This window comes from Psittacula echo, assembly GCF_963264785.1.
Source record: "Psittacula echo genome assembly, chromosome: 6".
In the NCBI taxonomy this organism is placed as follows: Eukaryota; Metazoa; Chordata; class Aves; order Psittaciformes; family Psittacidae; genus Psittacula; species Psittacula echo.
This window is the reverse complement of record NC_137743.1, coordinates 64,440,772-64,463,758: the sequence shown is the minus strand read 5'-3', so window position 1 is coordinate 64,463,758 and position 22,987 is coordinate 64,440,772. Positions and strand designations below refer to the sequence as shown.

At 36.1% G+C, this 22,987-nt stretch overlaps 2 protein-coding genes across 4 annotated transcripts in view; both read left to right on the top strand.

Moving 5' to 3' along the window:
* The window catches only part of LOC308222547 (sodium channel protein type 2 subunit alpha), a gene marked incomplete at both ends in the record, with an annotated part of 422,596 nt that overhangs the window by 47,423 nt on the left and 352,186 nt on the right, over nt 1-22,987 (top strand). Inside the window, 6 exons of one of the 3 annotated variants that reach the window (XM_080620732.1) lie at nt 1,163-1,444; nt 8,129-8,182; nt 8,516-8,657; nt 10,237-10,361; nt 10,747-11,017; nt 11,354-12,519. The exons of the other annotated variants lie outside the window; for them this stretch is intronic. Of the exons in view, the coding sequence (XP_080476858.1) occupies nt 1,163-1,444; nt 8,129-8,182; nt 8,516-8,657; nt 10,237-10,361; nt 10,747-11,017; nt 11,354-12,519 (2,040 nt within the window). Of the gene's footprint in view, nt 1-1,162; nt 1,445-8,128; nt 8,183-8,515; nt 8,658-10,236; nt 10,362-10,746; nt 11,018-11,353; nt 12,520-22,987 lie in introns of those variants that run through there. 3 annotated transcript variants of the gene reach the window in all.
* Nucleotides 16,862-22,987, top strand: part of TTC21B (tetratricopeptide repeat domain 21B) — a gene marked incomplete at both ends in the record, with an annotated part of 44,157 nt that continues 38,031 nt past the window's right edge. The window contains 5 exons of the mRNA XM_080621593.1: nt 16,862-16,882; nt 17,075-17,204; nt 18,068-18,178; nt 20,062-20,228; nt 22,489-22,611. Of these exons, the coding sequence (XP_080477719.1) occupies nt 16,862-16,882; nt 17,075-17,204; nt 18,068-18,178; nt 20,062-20,228; nt 22,489-22,611 (552 nt within the window). The remainder of the gene's footprint in view (nt 16,883-17,074; nt 17,205-18,067; nt 18,179-20,061; nt 20,229-22,488; nt 22,612-22,987) is intronic.

The following is a 22,987-nucleotide window of genomic DNA, read 5'->3' as shown; positions in this document are numbered from 1 at the left end:
GCCTTCAGAAGGCTGTGAAATACAGGTAGTAAGATTGAGCAGCTCTGAAATTGCTCAGAAGTTAGAAGTTAGTAGTGGGAAGATCCCTGTATGTTGCAGAAATCAGGGAACAAGAATGAACTAAAATGCCTTCATACACCCCAAGTATCCATGCCAATCCTTGCCTGTCTTACTGCAGTAATTGGATTACTGAGAATCAGAGTATTTTGGTTTACCTTCCTACAAGGTCCTAAAAGTTTTAAAAAGAAAAAAAGTAACATTTAAAATAAAATATAACTTGTGTATATGGAAATAATTGCTCAAATATTAGCCAAAAAAAATCACATAAGCTTTGATAGCTGTGACAGACACATGTGATTAATTACTGTATATATCAGAAAAAAATACAGTTTTTATCTACATAAGTAATTATTGGGGGCTTAGAAGGCAAGTGGTCAAAAATAATGTAAAATGCAAACTCAAACACCCTAACTACGTCCTCGATATGTGTCCTTCTTTAGATAAATTAAAGGTATTACTGATTAAAACTGAATACATGGAACAATAAGACTGGAGCTTGAAATAAATTATGTTGATTCAAGTAGACACATACTGCAAAACTGTCTTGCTTTTCTATACAAAGAAATTAATCTTTGTTATAATCTTGCATGGAATGATAAGGCAATAAAGATACGTATTTAATTCTTGCATAATCCTTCTAACGTAGAGCTTAGTTTCTAGATTCATGGCATTTAAGTTTTCAGCTTAAATTTCAAAGCTATGTTGATCAAATCTACAGGTTGCCATTTTTCTTTAAACATTTTTAAACTATAATTTGATGCATTTTCAAATTTTATTATGTCTGTATTTATATTTAACATGTTTGGGGTGTTTTACATAGAACAAATCAGTGGCAGGCTTCATCTTACTACCACCAGGTCTTCTCTTTTGTTTTTCTTTTAATTTTTTTTTTTCTCACTTATTTTCTTTTCATTACATGTACTAATGTTATGTATTTAAAAGAACAGTGCAACACTACAGGTATTAATGTACTGCTTTAACATTTATAGCATTAGTCTCTGAATAAGAATTTATTAAGCATTGGTAAAACAGTATACAAAAGTGTTGCTGTAAATATTCTTTCTTACACTCTTTTCTTTTTCCCCCTGTATTTGTGTATTAGGTGGTTGTGAATGCCCTTTTAGGAGCAATTCCATCTATCATGAACGTGCTTCTCGTTTGTCTTATATTCTGGCTCATTTTCAGCATCATGGGAGTAAATCTGTTTGCTGGGAAGTTCTACTACTGTGTTAACACCACAACTGATGAAAGGTTTGAAGTCGACCAAATCAACAATTTTAGTCAGTGCGAGGAACTCATAAAAAACAATCAAAGTGCCCGATGGAAAAACGTGAAAGTAAACTTTGATAATGTAGGATTTGGGTATCTTTCTTTACTTCAAGTAGTAAGTGATCACTCTTTATATACCTCTTTCTGTTTATATGTAATAGTGAAAAGCAGTTTTAACAACAAAGACAGAAAACATTTGCTTGATGATTTATATCTGTGGCTTAGTGATGCCACTCCCCTGATAACTGATTACTCCTTTTGTAGTAAGCAGCAAGTAGAGCCTACTAAGATGAATAAAGAATTTTTAGGACATCCAACAGAACAAGGGTTATTTTTCCTATTTATAGCTCCCTTCGTCCCCCATCCCCTTCTAACTTTAGATTTCTAGAAGTACTTAGGAATGGCATTTTAAGTTTTACTGTTGCTGAAAACCAAAATTGGCATTGGTGTGATTAAGTCACAGAGAAGAATTCCAGGTAGGAAATCATATCTCAGTGATGTGGCTGCCACCAGTGCTGACTTACATGATCTAAGTAATTTCTCATTCAGAAGAGAAATAAGAAAACAAAAATATCATTAGGTACTCTAATCTGTGAAATATTTTCCCTGCTATTTCTGTGCATAAGCATCTAGTGGAGTTTATTTAGCAAAAACTGAGTGAAGAAAAGAAGGAAAAAAATATACGCTGTAAAATACTATAGGGTTATGCCTTCACTATCAAAAAGTGTATCCTCACAACTAGCTATCTTTGTATTTTGGAGTAGCTAATAATCTGACCCAGCTTTAATCAAGAAAGTGCTGGATTTTAACTTTTGTTTTGTGCCTTCAGCAACCTCTATGGTTTTTTGAGGTTTCTGTCTAATTCTGCAGAAGCTTAGTTTTCATTTTTATGGGTTATAAATAAGTTTCTAGCTTTTACATTGGCATAAGAAATCTCAATAATACAAATCAGCAACATGATGCAGTGGTATCAACATTGTTCTGCACAGGGTCTAAAACTAGTTCCGAGCTCTGTGATCTGCCTCTCGCAGCTCATACAGCTGTGTGACTGTGTGACTGGTAACCCTGACAATTAAATTTCACTATGTTTTATTATATACTTTACTGTCACACCAAGAAATAGCAGAGAGGGACTACCAGCACTAAAGAAATAAGCTACTGAATACATTTTAATTTTGGTAAAAAAATGGATTATAATAGGAAGACTTTAAATATTTATTTTCTCTGTCTTATTTTTTATATCCACTGGCCTAGAATCCCCTTTGGGAGTCAGGGGGAAAGAATGCTTTATTACACATGTTCAGCAGAAACAAGACATCAACGAAATCCTTTGCAAGTGGTTTGCAACTATTCCTTCAGTAGTGGGACAGGGATAATACCAGGTACATTTTTACCTGCCTTTGTGGCCCCCTTAGCTAATTGCAGTCATATATGTTTCAGTGTCCCACCTATGCACATCTTATTCCATCTTCTCTTCATTGAAAAGCAGCAAAGATTTCTTACATGAAGACTTAGATTCCTAAATTATTGGATTGTTCTGGCAGGCAAATTGGGAGAAATTTGCCAATTGTTCCCATGTTTCCAAAGGAAAAATTGATCTAGACCACCACAAGGGGGCCTATCTCTCATGGAAGGACACACCAGCTGTTTTTGCGGTATCTACAATACAGAGAGTTTGCACCAATATCAAAGGCTTGCCTAATGGATGGATTTTTCTCTCTGTGTGTGAGTAGAATGTCAGTGACAACACTACTTATTTTTTCTGTATTATTAAAGTGCTTGTAAAAGCATGAAGAGATTTTTTCTATAACATACCAGAAAAAAAAGGGGGCACTTCTGTCGTTGCGCAAACTAGACACTTGTCTCTGCATCTTTATAGGGTTTGGTAAGTAAGACACTAGTAGTGATTTTGCAGTTATGGAATGATAAAAGCTCTAGGGAAGAGGAAGGAAAGTACCCGCTTGGTTTTCAGTTAATGCTTTAAAATGTACAGAATCAATGGGGTTTTTTTCTCACCTTCATGAACACAAGAAAGGCTACAATTCATGAATGTTTGAGATTCTTACATTATCTTCTCAATCAAAGAAGATATTTATAAGGTGATTTTCTATTTGATATATAAAGTAATTTGGATGAGAATCTAGACAGCCATCATGTTCAGAAGAAATATGAGAAGTGAATAGGTGTGTCAGAACCCTAGATTTCCCTACCCTTCCTTCTCAGCTTCTAGGAACAGTAAAGAAGAGTAAATACTAAGGTATTGCTCAATTATAGGCATCCATTACGATGTCAGAGAGAAAAATAAAGTTATTGGGACTTGAGTATTTGGCCCAAATAAGGTATTAAGCCTGAAAAATCTGATTGAAAATCATGGCTGCCAGTGAATGTGCTTTCTGTGCACGCAATGTGAACATTAATAGCCTTTTTTTAACATCTTAATGATTAGTTTAAAGGTCTACTGAAGTAATTTGATTCTCCAACTTAACAACGTCAAGCACAGACTTTTGTTTAGGGTGTAATGGACCTGCAAAAATAACCCAACAGAGGCCAATGTCATTTTTCTAATGACAAATTCAGTGATAAATACCAATGCATGAATTACTGATACAAGGTCCCTTTTTCAGGAAGCTGGAAACAAACTACCAAAAGCTGCCTCTTGCAATCTTGTATTATTTCCATTCTATCTTCTAACTCATGCCCTTCGAGTCTGTCAAAGAAGAATACTGTAAATCCTGTCAGCTTTTCTGGGTTATAGGTAATACAACACAAATCTTTATTTGCTGCACCACTGAGGTTTTCTATGTGGTACGAATACAGCTGGAAGTAGTGCTATTTTCATGACAAAAAAAATTACAGATGAAAATAAGCCAAAAGAACCCTGGCACTGAGAATTGTATTATTCTGGGAAAGACAAATAATTCTTGTGAACAATATTTGTTATGGATCATGAAAAGCCTTTTATGGTAGTATATGATCTGTTCATTGCAGAAAAAAAAAAACCCAAAGACTCTTTTTTAAGAGTAATATAGAAAAGAAACAGACATTTCACACAGAAATACTCAATAGAAGTGGGGTAATTTCAAAAAGAAATATTCTAAGCTCCAAAAAAAAAAAAAGGATTGGAAATGTGTGGCAGTGGCTTTTTAATCAAAAAGAACTCTATAGCAAGCTGTTTCTTGAGTTTACTTGGCAGTGATAGTGAATGAATTTCTGGAATGAGGGACTTACAAAAAAGAACAAACTAATTTTTGGTTTGCATATTGTATTTTTTTCTTTTGGGGCAGGAGTGTGTGTAGAAAATCTTCAGTATTGATAACAATGCTATAATTCTTTCTGCCCCAAGATATAGGCTATCAATATGTGCAACTGATACAATCAAGTTTGACTTTATTAATCACAGGCTCTGTTAATCAGAGACTATTTTCCAAAGTTCTTACATAATTTTAAGTTGGAGTGTAAATATTCCTTCCATCAGTCATAAGTACACCTTCTCTCTGTAAGGATTTTTTGCTTCTATGACACAGCGTAGCTTATGTTGGTCAATATGGATCTGCAGACTTTTTCATTTCTTGGTCTGAACTTGCTTGAGTATTTCTCTGTCCCTAAAGAAAAGCGTCAAAGCAGAGACAGATCTGCTGGAGAAACTCCTTTGACAATTTTCATGCATCAATGAGGAAGAGGAAGAGGTCGGTGTACACAAAGAGATGTGGCATCTGCCCTGATATTTCTATGGCCTTATGCCTACTTAACTTGAACTTAGTGTTTGGATTCTTTGGTAAGTAAATCTCCTGAAGGCCTGCTTTTATCCTGTTGGTAAGCTTATATCCTGCTTACAAGGATAAAATGTGGCAAACCAGTGGGTCTCAAAGCACAACATTACAATATTTGGCTGTTACTAATACAAACTAAAAAACATGTCTTGCGAATTGTAGGGTAAAATCAGAATCTGAATTAGGGCTATAAGGCTGGGAGAGCTTGAAAGTTCCAGCAGGTTAGTATTTTAAAAGCCAAATGCTATTGTACGTCCAAAAGGTAATGTGAATCTTCCTGGTCATTATTTCTGGTAAAGAAATGGAGTAGTGAAGCTTCAGAATTACTTATAACTTCATCAAAACTCTTCATCAGGGAAAAAGCCTACATGCTTCTAACAATAGTGAAGTAGATTGGGGATTTTTGTTTTGATCGTTCCTCTAATTACATTTGAATCTGCATTTAAATATATGTTTTTCAAAATTCCTTGAGGGGAAAACAATCCCCAGCATTTGGAACAGATGCTGATTTCAGTTACACTGCTGTAATCTTTGAAATCAATGAATTACTCCTGATTTAGTGTCACCAAACATATACAATATATTTTTATTTTTGAAAATACAAAAAGAAATGAAGAATTTGATCTTAGTCATATTTCTGTGTTATATTCCATTCAGTGTGCACATATGCCCAAATAATACCTTATTTCTGTTAAAGAAAATGTGTTGCAAATAAATTTGAGCCTAACATAAGCTAGCCTAAGCTTCTACTGAATGCAGTAGAAATAAGATTATTTCACTATACAGATGCCTTGACACTGAAACTCCAGTTCTATTATTTGCTATTGTTCAGCAACATATTTAAAAATTACAAATTCTCTCACTAAACTGACACTTCTGCTTTCGGAATTAAGAATCCATTTTCTCACAGCTAAGTTCTCCACTAGTATAAATGTTTTTGCATAATGACAATTATATTCACTGATTCCTACTGATTTTCAGGAGGGATTTAGACTAAAATAAATAACATGATGAAGCAGCATGGTTTATTATTAAAATCACTTAATTTTAATAAGTTTGGGGTTTTTTTCCTAAATTTTTTCAGTAACAGTAATATGGTTTTGTGAAACTCATTGTGGAAAATGCACACTTTACTTTAGATATTTTGAACTTCAAGATAGTAGTGGTATATTTTCCCACCCACACACTTTCTTTAAGTTGCCATTTTAATAATGGTAATAATCATCATACAACAGCTCAGTTCTTCAGCTCTTTTTCCTAACACTAACTGAAAGGTACTCTCATTATAATGGAGTACTTTACTGATGATTGTGAAGCTTAGTATTTTAGAATTAATTTCTTTTTTTCCATTCACTCTAGTTAGTCTAGTCTACACCAACAAATTTACAAAAAACAATAATTCCACTTTGCCTGGAGGATGATATGCAAAGATGTGTCTGAATCTGAGGCAACAGCACACACTTTGCAGAAGAGCTACCCTGTCATCTGCATCATCTTTCTGATGTAAAAGTAGGCAGGTTATTTGCACTTATTGTTTCAGCTTGAAGTGCCGATTTCATCCTAAGGTATGAAATTCTAAAGAATGCAAATAATGTACCAAGAGAGAAACAAAAGTAGTGCCTGTAAGACATGAAGTAATAATTCTGGAATAAATATGTTTTATGAGGCTGTGGAGTGTCCACCATTGAAAGTCTAACAGGAATTACATAAATAAAGCTGATCTCACCTCTCTTAATCCATTGCAGTCCAAATATTCCACAAGTACTTAAAATTTTTCAGCTGAGACTTCTACTTGTTTCAGATTTATTACTGATTTATTGGTCCTCTGATACTACACTTTGATTTCATTGTATTAACTGTAAGTCGCCTGAACATAATTTCTGGGTTGGCCCCAAGATGTGATCACGATCTCCTAGTATTCTACTGTTTCAGAAACGTAAGGGACATCTTTTCCTCTTAAGAAAATAATTCCTTTTCATTTTAAGTTCACCAGCTGCTTTGTATGTGGCATAAGCCAAGCTTTCTTGAAACCTGCACTGGAAATGAAACCTCAAAATGACGGAGAAATAACCATGGATGAAGAGTGTTCCATTTCCAAGTTATTTCTGTGACTGATCTCCATGGCAAGGAATGTGAAGGAACCAGCAATCTGCAGCTTTGTTTAGCGAAAAATATAATAGGGAATTAAATAACACAGAACTATCTTACATTGTTTTATTTAGAGCACAACTGGATTAAACCCTGAGTGATTTCTACTTGGGGTTGTTGCCTTGTCAAAAGAGAACTAATTTCTACGAGAGAGAGAAAATTACTTTGTTTTGAACACTCAGATGAACTAATCTAAACCTCACTGTCATATATAAAAAGTTACAGATTTTAGGCAGATGGAATAGCTATAAAAGTCCATTAAATGCTCCACCTATGAGGCCTATTCAGTCTTTGATGCACATAAACCACATCTTCTTATCAGTGCATCTCAGAACACATCAGAGAGATCTAGCCTCTGTAAACTGCAATACATTTAAAGTGAAAATGGAGTTACTGTATCATGTAAAGTCTTTCAAAGTAGAGAAAAATCAACACTCTGATAGAAAAATAGCTTTTCTGAGCTGATCAAATTTTTGGTTCCCTTTGGTTGCCACCTTAATGACTGATTTGAAAATGAGGAATTGCACATCAGTCTTCATTGGTGGCAACTCAGTTACGTAAGGCTATTACTCAGCCGTACATAGCCTCTGCAGTTGGCAAGATCTGATGAACATTTAGTCCGCTAAAATGACACTGCATTCTATCATTTGTGATAATTAATTAGAAATAAGTTAATTATGCTTACTGCTTAAAATGTTAATATGAAGACAAAATAGGTGGATATGCAGCACTGCTGAAAAGAAGGCTAAGAGACAAAGAGACAAAATTATCTAGAAATCTCATGTTATGCTAATTATTCCAGGTGTTGTACTCAGTTGCTGGAAATAATTATATGAATTGTCTTCAAGCTCTATGCTTAAACAGGTGTGTACTATTTACAGGCTACATTTAAAGGCTGGATGGATATTATGTATGCAGCTATTGACTCAAGAGATGTAAGTACTGCAAATATTTTAAATTGACTTTTCTTCTTGAGGTCTGTCTATCAACAATAGTGTCTTTATATATCTTATGAAATCAATTAATATCCATATAATAGAATGAAACAAAATTAAATTAACTAATATGAGATTCTCCTGTAACAAATTGTAGAAAACTGAACACAAACTTCCAGATGCTGTCAGTAATTGGTGGAATGGACAAAATGCATTGACATAAGTGACAAGAGTGTTGTCCAAACACAAAATATTAAGGGCATTTTGCCTCTTGTTCAGCTAAAATTTTCACATGAAATCTTAGAAATGATATTTCTTTTTTTTTTTCCTTAGGTATTACAGCAACCCAAGTATGAAGACAATCTGTATATGTATTTGTATTTTGTCATCTTTATCATTTTTGGGTCTTTTTTCACCCTGAACCTCTTCATTGGTGTCATTATTGATAACTTCAATCAGCAGAAAAAGAAGATAAGTATTGTTTCATTTCTTTTCTGAAGATAATCTAAAATACTGCATTTTTGCAAGTGCATGATATATGGAATGCACACACAAGGTTTGTTCAGAATTGAAAAAGCTGAATTATATTAGGATATAAAATCTTACCAAGATGTAGTATACATCAATATAGCAAGATTTAACATTCTAGTAAATGGGGCAGACCCTTTCGGTTTCAATGTCCAGTTTAGTCTTCCTCAAAAAGCTTTTCAACGCCTAAACTTCATGAAATCTCCTTACATGATCAAGCCCCTGATTTAGGCCTCTACATAAAGCAGTCACAATTTCTTGATTTTCCTTTTTTTTTTTTTTTCCCTTGATTTGTAGGGATTCTATCAGCATAAAAATAATAGCTACCTGGTTATAAAAATAAAGCATTATTTCATCACACTGGTATAGACTACTGTTTTATTGATCTCAAGTAATCAAGTTCTGAATGATCTGAAAAGATACAGAACAGTAGTGGTTTGTAACTATCTCAGGGCATTTTTTTATTGTTTCATAGTACAGATGTAGATAATCTCACTAGTACAGATGGTCTGAGTATCAGATGCTCACCTTTAAAATTATTTTCTGTAAATAGACAAGGTAATGAAACCTAAAGGACAGAAGCAGCTATGAACTACTCATTTAATTTTACCTTACTGGTCTTCATCACTTTCTTGTTAATGTTGCTAAGTAACATTTTTGGAAACTGTACATGCTAAAGCCCCAGAGGTATATAGTTAGGGAGCCTGTCTACTGTATCCCATGTCTTCAGGCTTCCCAAGCACTCATCCACAAAATGGCTGCATCCAGTCCTACATGTTCATAAACATTCCTGGAACTAGATGTCTGCAAATATCCTTTATCCATGAAGAATTTACTTCTAGATGTATGTGGAGTCTGATGGGTTTTCATTCAAGCTGCTTCTACAGGAAAGTTACTATGGACAGTGGATTTGGGTTAGGTTGCCATGAAAGAACCATAAATAATGTTCTCTTCATCTTCACTGTCAGACTCCAAAGGCCAGTAATGGCTTTTGCTAATCAGAACCTCATTGTACACAGAAATGCTCCAATCTTTGGTTTCTCCAAAGTCTGATAATCCGTCTTCTCAAAGACCTTGAAGACTGTAAGTCCCAGTCTTCATGTTGTGATTGCTAAACTAGAGATACCTAAAGCACTAACACATTCACGTGCTGAAAACCTGACTTTGGTTCCTTTGTTTCACTAAAATTGCAGGTCAGAAGTGATAATATTGATCAGCCTAGGCTATTCAAGCTTATTTCAGATGCTGCTTACCATACCTCTCCCTATAAAAGAAAAGAGGTTCTCAAAAGGACTTCTTGAAGTGTGAGAAAAATAACTGTAGAAAAATGTTGCATTACTGGTTTTTGTGAAATGCAATACTGGATGTCCAGACAAGTTCTGGACTAAATGCATAAATTGCAGACAGCTGCATTTGATAGCTAAGAGCTTTTCCCAATTCAGTCTTCTTGATTTTCATGAAGTAAGTAAATCATATTTCTCTTCAAGAGTTTTTTCAACACTGCATATAAATGTGATTATAACCAGTTTTGATTTCATGTTTTTACTTTGGAGGTCAAGACATATTTATGACAGAAGAGCAGAAGAAATACTACAATGCAATGAAAAAGCTGGGATCCAAAAAACCACAAAAACCTATACCAAGACCAGGGGTAAATCTATTTATACACATCAGACCAATAGCTATTTATGAACAGCTTGGGTTTTATTGATATACAGAGAGCAGAAATATGCCCATGAGAAAATTAGCATTAATTAGTCTATCAATCAGCAAAAACGAAAAATGAAAACACATTAAAAAGAAAATTTATTTTTCCCTTGCAACCAGTTTATGTATGAATATACAAACCATAGAGGCTGAACTAAGCTGTTGTACTCACCTTAATTTGACTAGTATACTTAAGATCACTAGTTTTGCTTTTATTGAGGTCTTGTAGGCCTTACTGCATGTATTTTTCTGCTTTCTTCTAATGGGAAAAGAAAAACAATTACAGTTTGTACTGGACATTTGTTTTTGTTTTTTTATTTTCTCCTCAGAACAAATTCCAAGGCATGGTTTTTGATTTTGTGACACAACAAGTATTTGACATCAGCATCATGATTCTTATTTGTCTTAACATGGTTACCATGATGGTAGAAACTGATGACCAGAGTAAAGAAATGGAAAATATTTTATACTGGATAAACCTGGTGTTCATTGTCCTTTTCACTGGAGAATGTGTCCTGAAATTAATTTCACTTCGTCATTATTATTTCACTATAGGCTGGAACATTTTTGATTTTGTAGTCGTCATTCTCTCAATAGTAGGTAAGTTTCTATTAAACTAAAAAGAAGGTAAAATGAATATAAGGTGAACTTCCACTTGCAAAGTTTACAACTAAATCATAGAATCATAGAATAGTTACTCATGCAACTTCTAGTTGTATTTAATAATTTACCTATTCCAACCATTGAAACTTATAATCTTTCAACATATATTTCTCCTGTAAATACTAAGTATAACTGGTATAACAGTAATTATGCAAGTAGAATCTACAGAATATATTTAACTGCCACATAGAACAACCAGTCTTAAATCTATTTTTCCAAATTTCTACTCTGATGTGGAGTAATGTATCTTGGGTTTATTTCTTTCTGTTTTAGGTATGTTTTTAGCCGAGATGATTGAAAAGTATTTTGTGTCCCCAACACTATTCAGAGTCATCCGACTTGCCAGAATCGGCCGAATCCTGCGTCTTATTAAAGGCGCTAAGGGAATCCGCACTTTGCTTTTTGCTTTGATGATGTCTCTTCCTGCTTTGTTCAACATTGGTCTGCTGCTGTTCCTTGTCATGTTTATCTACGCAATATTTGGCATGTCTAACTTTGCCTACGTTAAGAGGGAAGCGGGTATAGATGATATGTTCAACTTTGAGACGTTTGGCAACAGCATGATCTGCCTGTTTCAAATTACTACATCTGCAGGCTGGGATGGTTTGCTAGCCCCAATTCTTAACAGTGGGGAGCCAGACTGTGACCCTAACAAAGCTCATCCGGGGAGCTCAGTGAAAGGCGACTGCGGCAACCCTTCTGTTGGGATTTTCTTCTTTGTCAGCTACATTATCATATCATTTCTGGTAGTGGTGAACATGTACATTGCTGTGATTTTGGAGAACTTTGGTGTTGCTACTGAAGAAAGTGCTGAACCCTTGAGCGAGGATGACTTTGAGATGTTCTATGAAGTCTGGGAGAAGTTTGATCCAGATGCAACACAATTCATGGAATTTGAGAAATTATCTGATTTTGCAGCAGCACTTGAGCCTCCTCTTCATCTACCCAAACCAAACAAAGTCCAGCTTATTGCAATGGATCTGCCCATGGTAAGTGGTGACAGAATTCACTGCCTTGACATCTTGTTTGCTTTCACAAAGCGTGTTTTGGGGGAAAGTGGGGAGATGGATGCCCTCAGAATACAGATGGAAGATCGGTTTATGGCATCCAATCCTTCAAAAGCTTCCTATGAACCAATTACAACAACATTAAAGAGAAAACAGGAGGAAGTATCTGCTGTCATTATCCAGCGGGCTTATAGACGTCACCTTTTAAAACGAACAGTAAAACAAGCTTCCTTTATCTATAACAAAAACAAAACTGAAGGAGGGGCTGGTCAGGGCATAAAAGATGAAATCCTCATTGACAAGTTAAATGAAAACTCATTTACAGAGAAAACTGTAACTGCATCAACAGCAGTTTGTCCACCTTCTTACGATCGTGTAACAAGGCCAGTCAAAGAAAAGCATGAAAAGGAAGATAAAGCTGGTCAGAAATAAAAGTAAATAGCAAGCAAAATCATCTGTGTGCAAAATAGTTCATACCCTTGTAAGGATCATGTGTTCGTGTCAAGAGGACTCCTGCTGGAGGTCTATGCCAAACTGACAATTTTTACAAATATACTGTACATTAAAGGTCAGTGCCTATTAAAAGACAGTGATTGTGACTGTGATATAGGGAAACAACCTTGACAGGAGGTTACTGTTCACACTACCAGCTGACACTGCTGAAGAGGAGAGAAAAAATGGCTACGCAGACTGTAGGGACCAGTTAAAGGGGTGCAAACCAAGTATTTGTGTGTTTAGCATAAAACAATATGGTAACTGTATCCACTGTTTGCATTTCAACTGCCACATACGTCATATTTTTACAAGATCTGTGTTGGTGGATTCATCTTATTTTTATTCATATATTGTTTATGATATGTGACTATTTTTGTAAATGGGGCTTCTGTTGGGAAAGGGGATTAAGTACCCTGTTACAGGTACAAGGGCCAGGTGTTCTATTATACGACTAGTATAGATGCAGAAATGATTTGCATGAAGGCATGCTGCACTTATAGATCATGCATGAAAATAACATTAAGTCACAAAGAACAACAGATTTTTTTAGCACAGTGTTTCTGGGAAGGAATAATAGATTTTGAGTGCTTAATTAATGTATTCATGTTGTATCATATCCAAACAAGTCTTGGTTCGTCTGTAAAATCTCCTATAACTCAAAAGAACAGTAGAGACAGATCAGTTTTTGCACAAACCATTTAGTTTCAGAAAGCGCAAACTTCTTTCTGGGTGTGAAGTCACAGATTTTGTCTTTGCCAAATGTCTTTCTGCATACAAATAATAAATGAATCTGCCTCAGCTCTCCAAATTGATTAAGAGCCCTTTATAAAGTTGTCCTGCTTTATCCTGCAGTATTGTTTAGCCATCTTCAGCTCTCGATAAGATTGATGTTGTTGTACACATTAATGAAAAGCCCTCTGCTATGTAAATAGTAATTTTTAACCTGTGGTGCATGTTTGAGCAAACAGATAATGACCTTAGCACATTTATTGCATCAAATATGTACCACAATAAGTGTAGCGTACAAGCATTCAACAGGTAAAATTATGTATTATCTGCCATTATAGATAGTTTGGATGCTATCAGTGCATGTTTATATTGCCTATGCTGCTGCTCCTCTGACTGTCCAGGATTCCTAATACACGAAGGCATACATCAGAGCTAAATGAAATAAACTACTCTACAAGACCTCATTCCTTCATACCATTAAGCAATATTTTGCAGCTAATTAGGAGCTTATTTGGTTTACATTTTTGAAGCATATAGTGTATATCCAAACTGTACAGACATTGAAAACTACTAAACCTGTTGAAAATAATGTTAGGATTTTATAAGCAAATATAAATACTGTAAAAATAATTTTATTTTATTTTTCAGCATTATGTACATAAAATGAGAACAGAATTTTATCTTCAGGTTGATGTCACACCATTTTTGTTACTCTGTCCATAGCACTTTTTCACAGAAGAACTCCAGAGAACAAGGTATAGATGAAAGAATGGATAGCTGTAGGTTCTTTTTTTTTTTTTTTTTTTGCAATATTTGCAAACATGTCAATACTTTCTGTGAAATAACCTCATAATTTTCTTTTTAAAATCTGTTTTTTGCAGTTGGGAAATGGTGTCAAGTTGAAATTGAATGTCTAAGCAGTGCCTGCATCATAAGTTTTCAGATACAACCTTTCTTTCACAGAATCCTTAATCTTTTCTCGTGTTTACTCACAGATTTTTTTGATTCATGTTGCACTATAACAGTTCTAAATGTTACCTTGGGTCCACAATATTTTTTCACACAAAGAAAGTAGCAAAATTGTATAATCCAACACATCAGGACATTTTATGTTTCTTACACAGGAAAATTAAATACAGATTACTTTTATTAAAATTATTGACTAATACTGTATTAGTGAACTGCATGCAGGAAGATGCTACTATTACCCTAACTGATGCTAAAGAACATTATTAATGCGCCAAAATAATAAAGATTACATTTTTTATTGTATGTTCCTTTTTTCTTTACTATCTGACATTAATATAAAAAAGGTATGCTTCTAAAACCACAGAATAAGAGGATACTGAACACCTTTACAGGCAGCTACACTGTTCTTCCATGTGAGAAAATGTTTGGGACTTGCTTGTTAGTTAAACTAGGAATTTCTAGTTCAATATATATTAGACACTGAGCATGATGATTCTACATGTATCCATAGTACTGCCCTGAGTTCATGCCACAGCTCCATCCAGTGGGGTACTCAACCATCAAATAGCAGAGCTGTCCTGAGTGTGTCCCTAGAGGCTCTGAGCATTCCACAAGTTTATGAAAAGAAAACGAGGATTGAACATAGTACTAGATACATGACATTCCACAGCTTGGATTATGAGAACCAGTTTATTCTTCCTAGTTACTATTCACAAATAGGCTACAGAACTTCTCATATGCAAGTGCATTTCTGAAAAAGGCGAATTAGAGTTAGAATGAACAATCATTGTTCTTTTCCTCAGGAATGTTTAAGAATCTCTCTGGAAGTACCACATTCCTAAAAGCTAGCATGTACGGATACTTGTACGGAAAAATGCAAATGCAACTAGAAAGTGAGCATGTTGGTTATTCTTTACTAATTGCTTCAGTGAATTTACTAAATGCTCATTTTACATGCTCACATGCTTCTATATTGCATTTCCCTACAACTTACAATGAAAGCACTCAGAGGTGAATACTGAACTAATACTGAACTAAAATCAGTTTATAAGCAGTTGTATTCCATATGCTTGCTCAGTTGCTAATGCAGTAATAAAATTTCATAGCATTGTCTCTGAAATTCATCACAAATCTTTTGGGGCAGGAAAATGTTTCTCCTTCAAATTGTTCTGAAATGCAATATGAAAAAAAAGAAGTCTAAAATTTTGATGGAATGCGTAAGTATCAAAATAAAAATATAAATATTTTCAGATTAATATGCAGACAAAAACATGTCTTAAAAGGTTACCTTAAAAAGTATGTTATCAAAAAACTGTCATAATGAATAGACTGCCTAAAAAATAAGGTAGTAAACTGAATAATAGTTTTTAACATTCTATGAACAGCTTTTTAACCTTAGCTTTTCTCAAGGAAATAGTTTTAAGGTAAATGAGAAGTGTGCCACTCTCACTGCTGATCACAGGCCATGCAAAAATAGTTTTTTCTCATACCTGTATTAGTTGTGCAATGTTACAGAAGCTGAAATGTCACTTCAAAACAAGTAGAGCATCACTTACAACACGAAATTCTGAAGATCATCTGGGCCAGCAAGAAAAAAACAAATACTCTTATGTATTACTTCTTTGGCATCTTCCTGACACTGGGAATGAGAAGTGTGTAACAGAGTAGTCCTGTGTGTGATGGACTTGTTAGAAAGCTTACTCTGAGTGCTTTCCGCTGGAAGAAACAGCTTCATCTGCTAATTTGGTGCAAGATGGGTTTGCCTCCTTGTACTATATGGCAATATAGGTGGTTTTTATTTGGGACAGACAGCACAGACACTCTAAAAGAGTGGTGTTTAGCAACAGTGGGTTGTTTCTGGTGTCTAGAAACGATGACCGGGCATGCTTTCCCCTCAAGGGGAAAACCTGAGTTCTCCTAGTCTTTCCCACTCTGTAATTCCCTAGGAGAAAAGAAATGGGGGGGGGGGGGGGGGGAAGGGGGGAAGGAGGAGAACTTTTTGCATCTGATTTTACCCCATCGTTATTTCATTTCTACAGAGTTTGAAGTGTTTTCACACAGTTTGAAGCGTTCAGTACTAAGATACATTATAAAACACAGGGAGTGTGCACCACTTAGCCGTATGTCTAGCCAAAAAAGCAAGAAAACAAACCAATTCTCTAGGCTTTCCTTGCAGCGTTCAGTCAGTAAGAGCCCTCCTTGCTGTAAGCAACCCGAGAGAGAGCCGGCGAGACCGCGCGACCGGGCCGGCAGGGGGCGCCGCACCCCGCAACCAGCACCGCCCGCCAAGGTGTGCTCAAACCCCGCCCTCTCCGCCTGGCACCCAATGGCACGGGGCCTCCCTTCCGCGTGCTCCCGAGAGCCCAATAGGAAGCCGGGCACGTGCCGCCGTTTTCCGCCAGTTTTTCTTCCCGTGTCTCTTCCGCCTCATTTCCCTCCAAGCCAATGGCAGTGAGCGCTCCTGATAAACCAGCCAATGGCAGCGGGCTCTCCTGCTAGCCAGCCAATGACAGCGTGCTGCCAGACCCTCCCTCACCCTTCCGGGGCCTCCCCCCAGCTCCAGCGGCGCTGGGTAGCAACGATGGACGCGGAGGTGCAACAGGTGAGCGCTGCCGGCGGGCGCCGTCCTTCCCCGGGACCCTCCGCGGGTGTGGGGCTGCGCAGCGGCCGGACTGGCGGGTGGGAGGGCGGCGATGCGCGGGAGGGGCGGTGGAGCCTGGCTCCGGCGGAGCGGTCTGCTGCCATCCCGGGATGAAGCGTTTGCACGAGTGGACCGCGGCCCTCCTTCCTGCAGGCCCTGCTCAATTATTACTGCCGAGAAGGCTACTACCACCACGTCCGGGCTGCGGCGGAGGAGGCGCTGGGACGGCTGGGCAGCGATCCGGTGTTGCTTTTCTACCGAGCCTACGGCGCCCTGAGGGAAGGTAATGCGGGGCTGGGGAGCTGGTTGTTGTGTCCCGTCCCTCCGAAACTCTGGGTTTCCTTACGTCGCAAAATTCGGTCTTTAACACAGAAAGAAACCAATGTCATGGAGTTTGAATGTTTTCCCTGCTGAGAAGATTGCCAGTGTTTCATGATCACCACGATCACACCCCATACACGCCCCGGTCTTAGCTTTTCCCTTCAATGCAGCTGTATCTAACTTTGTTGTATGCATCTGCCTCAGAGGAGCTGACAGCTGATACCTATTGGAAGGGTCCTTGTGTACGTTAAGCTGTTTTGAGAACGTTTATTTTGCTAAATCCATATTTCGAGGATGTCACAAAATACTAAAGGTAACCTGAGTAGGGGAAGGCTGTGGCAGAGGGCAAGGAGGGATTCAGAAGGTTTTGAGGTGAGGTATCTGTTTCCAAACTCCCTTTTTTGTTTGCTTTGCAATCACAAGTTTCTGTTTTTTCTGATACTGTCTTATTTACAGGTGTTCAAAAGTTTCACACGAGCAAGGCAAAATATCTGGCCATCTAAAGAAATAGGAGCAAGAAGAGCTGTTCAACGCCTGTATAAAACAAACAATAAAGATGGTTTTCATCTTTATGGCAGTTGGCAGAACTAGCATGTAACTCTTTTCAAGTTCTTTGCACAGAGATGCTTTTTTCTTTCTTGTGTCTGAATGACTTGCACAGGAAGTGAAAGTGGGTGTGTGAATAATTAAGGAAGTTATGAAGAAGCTGTTATCAGAAATACAGAAGAAAAATATAGAGGGGAAAATTTAAGCGAGATTGATGTTTGATGTTGATATTCTCTATCTTGAAAAATGTTATAGCCTATTCTGTGCTTGTTTCACCAGGTGACATCCAAGAGGGGATTCGACAGTTGGAGTCTATTAAAAACAAACAGGAGGTGTCACTTTGTACAATGATGGCTCTGATTTATGCCCATAAAAAGAGCCCTAAGCCAGGTATGCTCATTAAGACAGTACTGCGTCATGTTTTAAATAGCATTGTGTGAAGATCTAGGGGTTGTAGACTAATTCTGCCTAATTCAAAAAGGTGTGCTCCGGCTTTGCATTTGACATACTATATAGTACTAAATTGACACTTACCAAGATTGCAAACAAAAATAACAAAACACAAAACAGCAAAGGATAAGAGTGAATGTTAAAATGAAATACTAAAAAAAAAATTAAAAAATCTCTGACTTATCTACCATGATGAAAAATCTTTCATGGCAAAAAATAATTAATCAAGCTTCTTGTGACTGTTGTTCACTCTTGTCTGATACTGGTGCTTTTGAGCAGTGTTGTGGTTTAAGCCCAGCTGTTAACTATGAACCACACAGTCGCTTGCCCCCTCCCACCCTTCTTCCTTCCTGCTCCCAGAGGGATAGGGAAGAGGATCAAAAGAATGTAACTCCCACTGGTTGAGATAAGAACAGTCCAGTAACTAAGGTATAACACAAATCACTAGTGCTACCACCAATAATAATAATGATAAGGGAAATAACAGGGGAAGAGAATATAAAACTAAAAAGGGAAAAGGAAAATAAAACAATGAACACAAGTGATGCACAATACAATTGCTCACCACCCACCGACCGATACCCAGCCCAACCTGAGCAGTGATCTGGGCCTTCTAGATGACTCCCCCCAGTTTATATACTGGGCATGACGTGCTGTGGTATGGAATACCCCTTTGGCTAGTTTGGATCAGGTGTTCTGTCTCTGCTTCCTCCCAGCTTCTTGTGCCCCTACTCACTGGCAGAGCATGAGACTGAAAAGTCCTTGATCGGAGTAAGCATTACTTAGCAACAACTAAAAACATTGGTGTGTTATCAGCACTCTTCTCAGACGAAAGTCGAAACCATAGCACTGCACCAGCTACTAAGAAGGATAAAAAAAACTGCTACAGCTGAGCCCAGGACAAGCAGAATTGCAATTTAAAAAGTCATTAAAGCCAAGCCATTTCTGTTTTTCAAGTTACCCAGACCTTACAAATGGAGAAAAGAATTTTGTTAACACTGGTATTCCTTTCCCCAGTCTAAAAACAGAGGTTATTTTGCTAAGTTATATTCTCAAAACCACAGTTCGTTTATCAGGTAAACCAAGTTGTCATTAAACTATTGCCCTGGTATCTTCCTGACTGTGCAGATTTATAACTGTTACTGACAATTTTGTTAAGCAGTATGGGTGTGAAATAGCTCTGACTAATGACATCACTCTTATTTGAGTCCCTGAGGATTAATACTCTAAGGCAGCAAAATTATCATGCATTTCAAGAGTCAGACATTTGATTTTAATGGCTTCTAAAAATGGATCAGAAATTAATGTGGGTAAAAGAAAATATTTGACATTAAGCCCCCCATACCAAATGAAATTTCTGTTTGGGATTCACCTGATGAGGGCAACTGATAGTAACAATGAGGTTGTGAAAAGATGAGTTTTAGTTTTAAGAAACACACCATGTGTTTTCCAGGAATTCTGAAGCTAAATCATCTCATGTTCAGCATCTTAGGGCTGTTCTACATTTAACTGTTTACTTATTTGGCAGACGCTGATATAAATGTGAGCCTAATTGTCAGGTTTCCTTTTATCTGGCAGAAGTCTCAGCTGCAGATTTGAGGTTTAACAAGTAGCAGTATTCTTGCACAAATTACCATGTTGATGGGAATCCTCTTCTGTCTTTTACCTCTGTACCTGATTAATATTTTGGATTGCAAGGATCTGTGTTTATCAATACACAATACAGAAAACAACGTCTACTTTGGAAGCTCTTGACTTATGTGCTGCTCTCTTGTAATATTTTGAGATGCTATCAACAAAAGCTGTGAACAAAACCTTTTCAGATCGCGATGCTATTCTAGAATTGGATGCAAAACTGAAGGAGCAACGTAGAACAGCAGGACAGCAGGCTCTGTACTTTGCTGGCATATTTTTGTGGCATCTTGGTCGTGAGGACAAGGCCCGTGAATATGTTGATAGAATGATAAAAGTTTCTGGTGGTGGTAAAGAGGTAACTTCTTTTTTTTTCCTATGTAAAATAGTAATAGGATCATGTATACTATGAAGTTAGACTTACTGCACCAATGCTATTAGGAGGTTTCCTTTAACTGTTTTGTGTTCTAATTGTTCTTAATGTCATAAATTAATTTGACAGGGCCAAGTAGACTTCCCATAACTATTTTCTTGTCTGCTAAATATTAATTTTCGCTTAAGAAATGACAGGTCTGCATTGACCAATGGAAATAATACGTAGTTATGCCAATTTTGCTACTTCATGCCGAGCATCATAATTTCTAGAAAAAAAAACTAAGTATGACAGCCTCACTAGAGGGACGCATCTATTTTGAATCTGAAGTCAAAAAATACCTAAAGAATCAGGTACTTAAATTTTCAGCAGTTACTAAAGGCAAAATTTGCTTGGGGTTTTACTGAACATAATTTATTTTAAAATCAGTGTGTTGTCTATAGCAATGTCTTCTGCATTTGTATACAGGCATCAAAATTCACTAGAATCTTTGAAGAGGTTTGTGACAGCTTCATGTTGGGAGAGTTTTAAAGCATGTGTCAGCTTCAATTCAAGGAGGGAAAAAAACTTTGTTTTGTCAGACATCTTTGAGGCAGAGCTGTTAAAATTGAATGCATAATTGTTCTCTTATGGCACTAGTATTAAACACAGTTGTTGTTTCTGAAATGTTCCTCTGTGTGGTTCAGTGCATTGCTCAATTTATAATCTATGGTTTTATGGTTTATGTGATATTATGTGAGTTAAAAATCTGCAACTATTCTAAATGTTAATTTCTGAATTATGTTATGAATTTGAGTAATAACTTTTAAATTATCACTGGTTTTTAATTAAAATTGGTAGTTTATTTTTAATTATTGCTTAACTTTTACTCATGAAGAAATAATTAAGGACATCACAAAGCATTAATGTTTATTTCTAAAAAGACTAATGATATGCCATTTGTGTAAAACAGCAGTATTTATGACTTTGCTTATTAAAGCCGTAGTAGTTGGGTTTTGTTTGCTTGTTTTTGTTTTCAAAAGATTATTTGGGAATGTTGCTTAGTAGAAAATACTTTCAGCAGAGGTGTTTAATGGATTTGAAATATTGTATATTTTTTTTTTTTTTTATACAGAGGGACATGCACACATGTAAAAATATACATTGGCATTTAAATATGTAGGAAAAAATATTTTTGCTTTTTTCCAAGTTTACTTATGATGCTTATCCCTGTTCCTAGTTTGACAATATGAAGTTATGTATACTTCACGTTTTTTGGTAGGTTAAGAGTACTTAAACTTTGTGGAATATGATTTGCGTAGTATATGCAATTTACTTTGATAAGATACTTTATATATTCCTTATAGAGAAGTAAAATACCTCCTTTAAAAAAAAAAATCCCAGAACTTGAATATATCAATTTCAGCCAGTTCCTGTCGCATAACAAAATCATGTCCCTGATTGTTAGCAGTTACAGAATATGGCTCTTCTGCTAACCTTTGCATTTTAAATAAATGACTCTCTTCTTTAATTTTATGTTATAACAGAGCTAGTGATACTTTATAGTTTAATATTTTATGGCAATTATATTTTGGTTAAATAATCCAGCACTTTAGAGTAGGTTTACTTAAGTTACCATTAAATATCTGGAACACATAAGAGAAAAAAAAATCATTAGTTACAGGCAATAATTCCTTCAATGAAAAGAGAGTTTTCAACTTCTAAAATTTCTAACTACTATAACGTTTTTTATAATACTGTTTTACTAATTTATAATGCTGTTGGGGATTTGCGAAATGTCAGATCTTGGCCCTTCGCACACAAGTTTTTCTTTTTAATCAGACAGTAACAGAAAAAAAACAGGTGCCTCTCCTTTTTCAGCACCTGTTTGTTTCTCGGTGTCTCATATATCTTACGAAAAAATTCTGCAGCAGTGTTTGCAGAAAATATTGTGTCTTATGCAGTCATTTCTGTGAGGTTTTGTTCTGTTTGCTGAGTATGTTAGTCTATTTCAGTGCCCTTGTTTTTTGTTGGTTTTAATCCTGTAAGTAAATATACAATTTGTTTAATTTAATGCTGTAGTGAATTACTAATATCTTAGGTTATGCTGTAGACAGGTTATAATTCAAATATATATTTAAAATAGTTTAAAATAGATAATTTAAGTCCTATTTTTATTTGTAGGTTATTACTTCTTATTAATGTATCAAGTATGCTTTTTTACTACCTAGTTAGTGATGAATTCTAATTTATATTTTATTTATAGGGGTTGATTTTGAAAGGCTGGCTTGATCTCACCTGTGGAAAAGAAACTCACGTTAAAAAAACTGTGAAATATTTTGATGAAGCACTGCAGGAAGGCAATGATGTTTTTGCTCTGCTTGGTAAAGTAAGTTTGCATCATGATTTTAACACTTACTAAATGTCTTGTTAGTCTCATAGAGTGATTAAAGAAATGCTGAGAAAAGTTGTCTACAAGTGAGCTTGTCCAAGGAGAAGAAATACACACTGATTTAGAGAAAAAGACTAGGTGTTAGAAATGAAGTTTTAATCGATCTGTAAGATTGTTTAAGGTGTATAGACCAGTTGTCAAACAAATTGATCACTGGCACAATAAAAATATACTGATGCTTCTGTTTCCTGCTTTAGATAGCCCATTTCAGGTAGTTTATAGTTCGTAAGACTTCTTGCTTACCTTGTAGGTTAAGGCAAAGAGGCGTGCCTGGGTAATAGTACTGGTACATGGTAATGGTACACTATGTCTG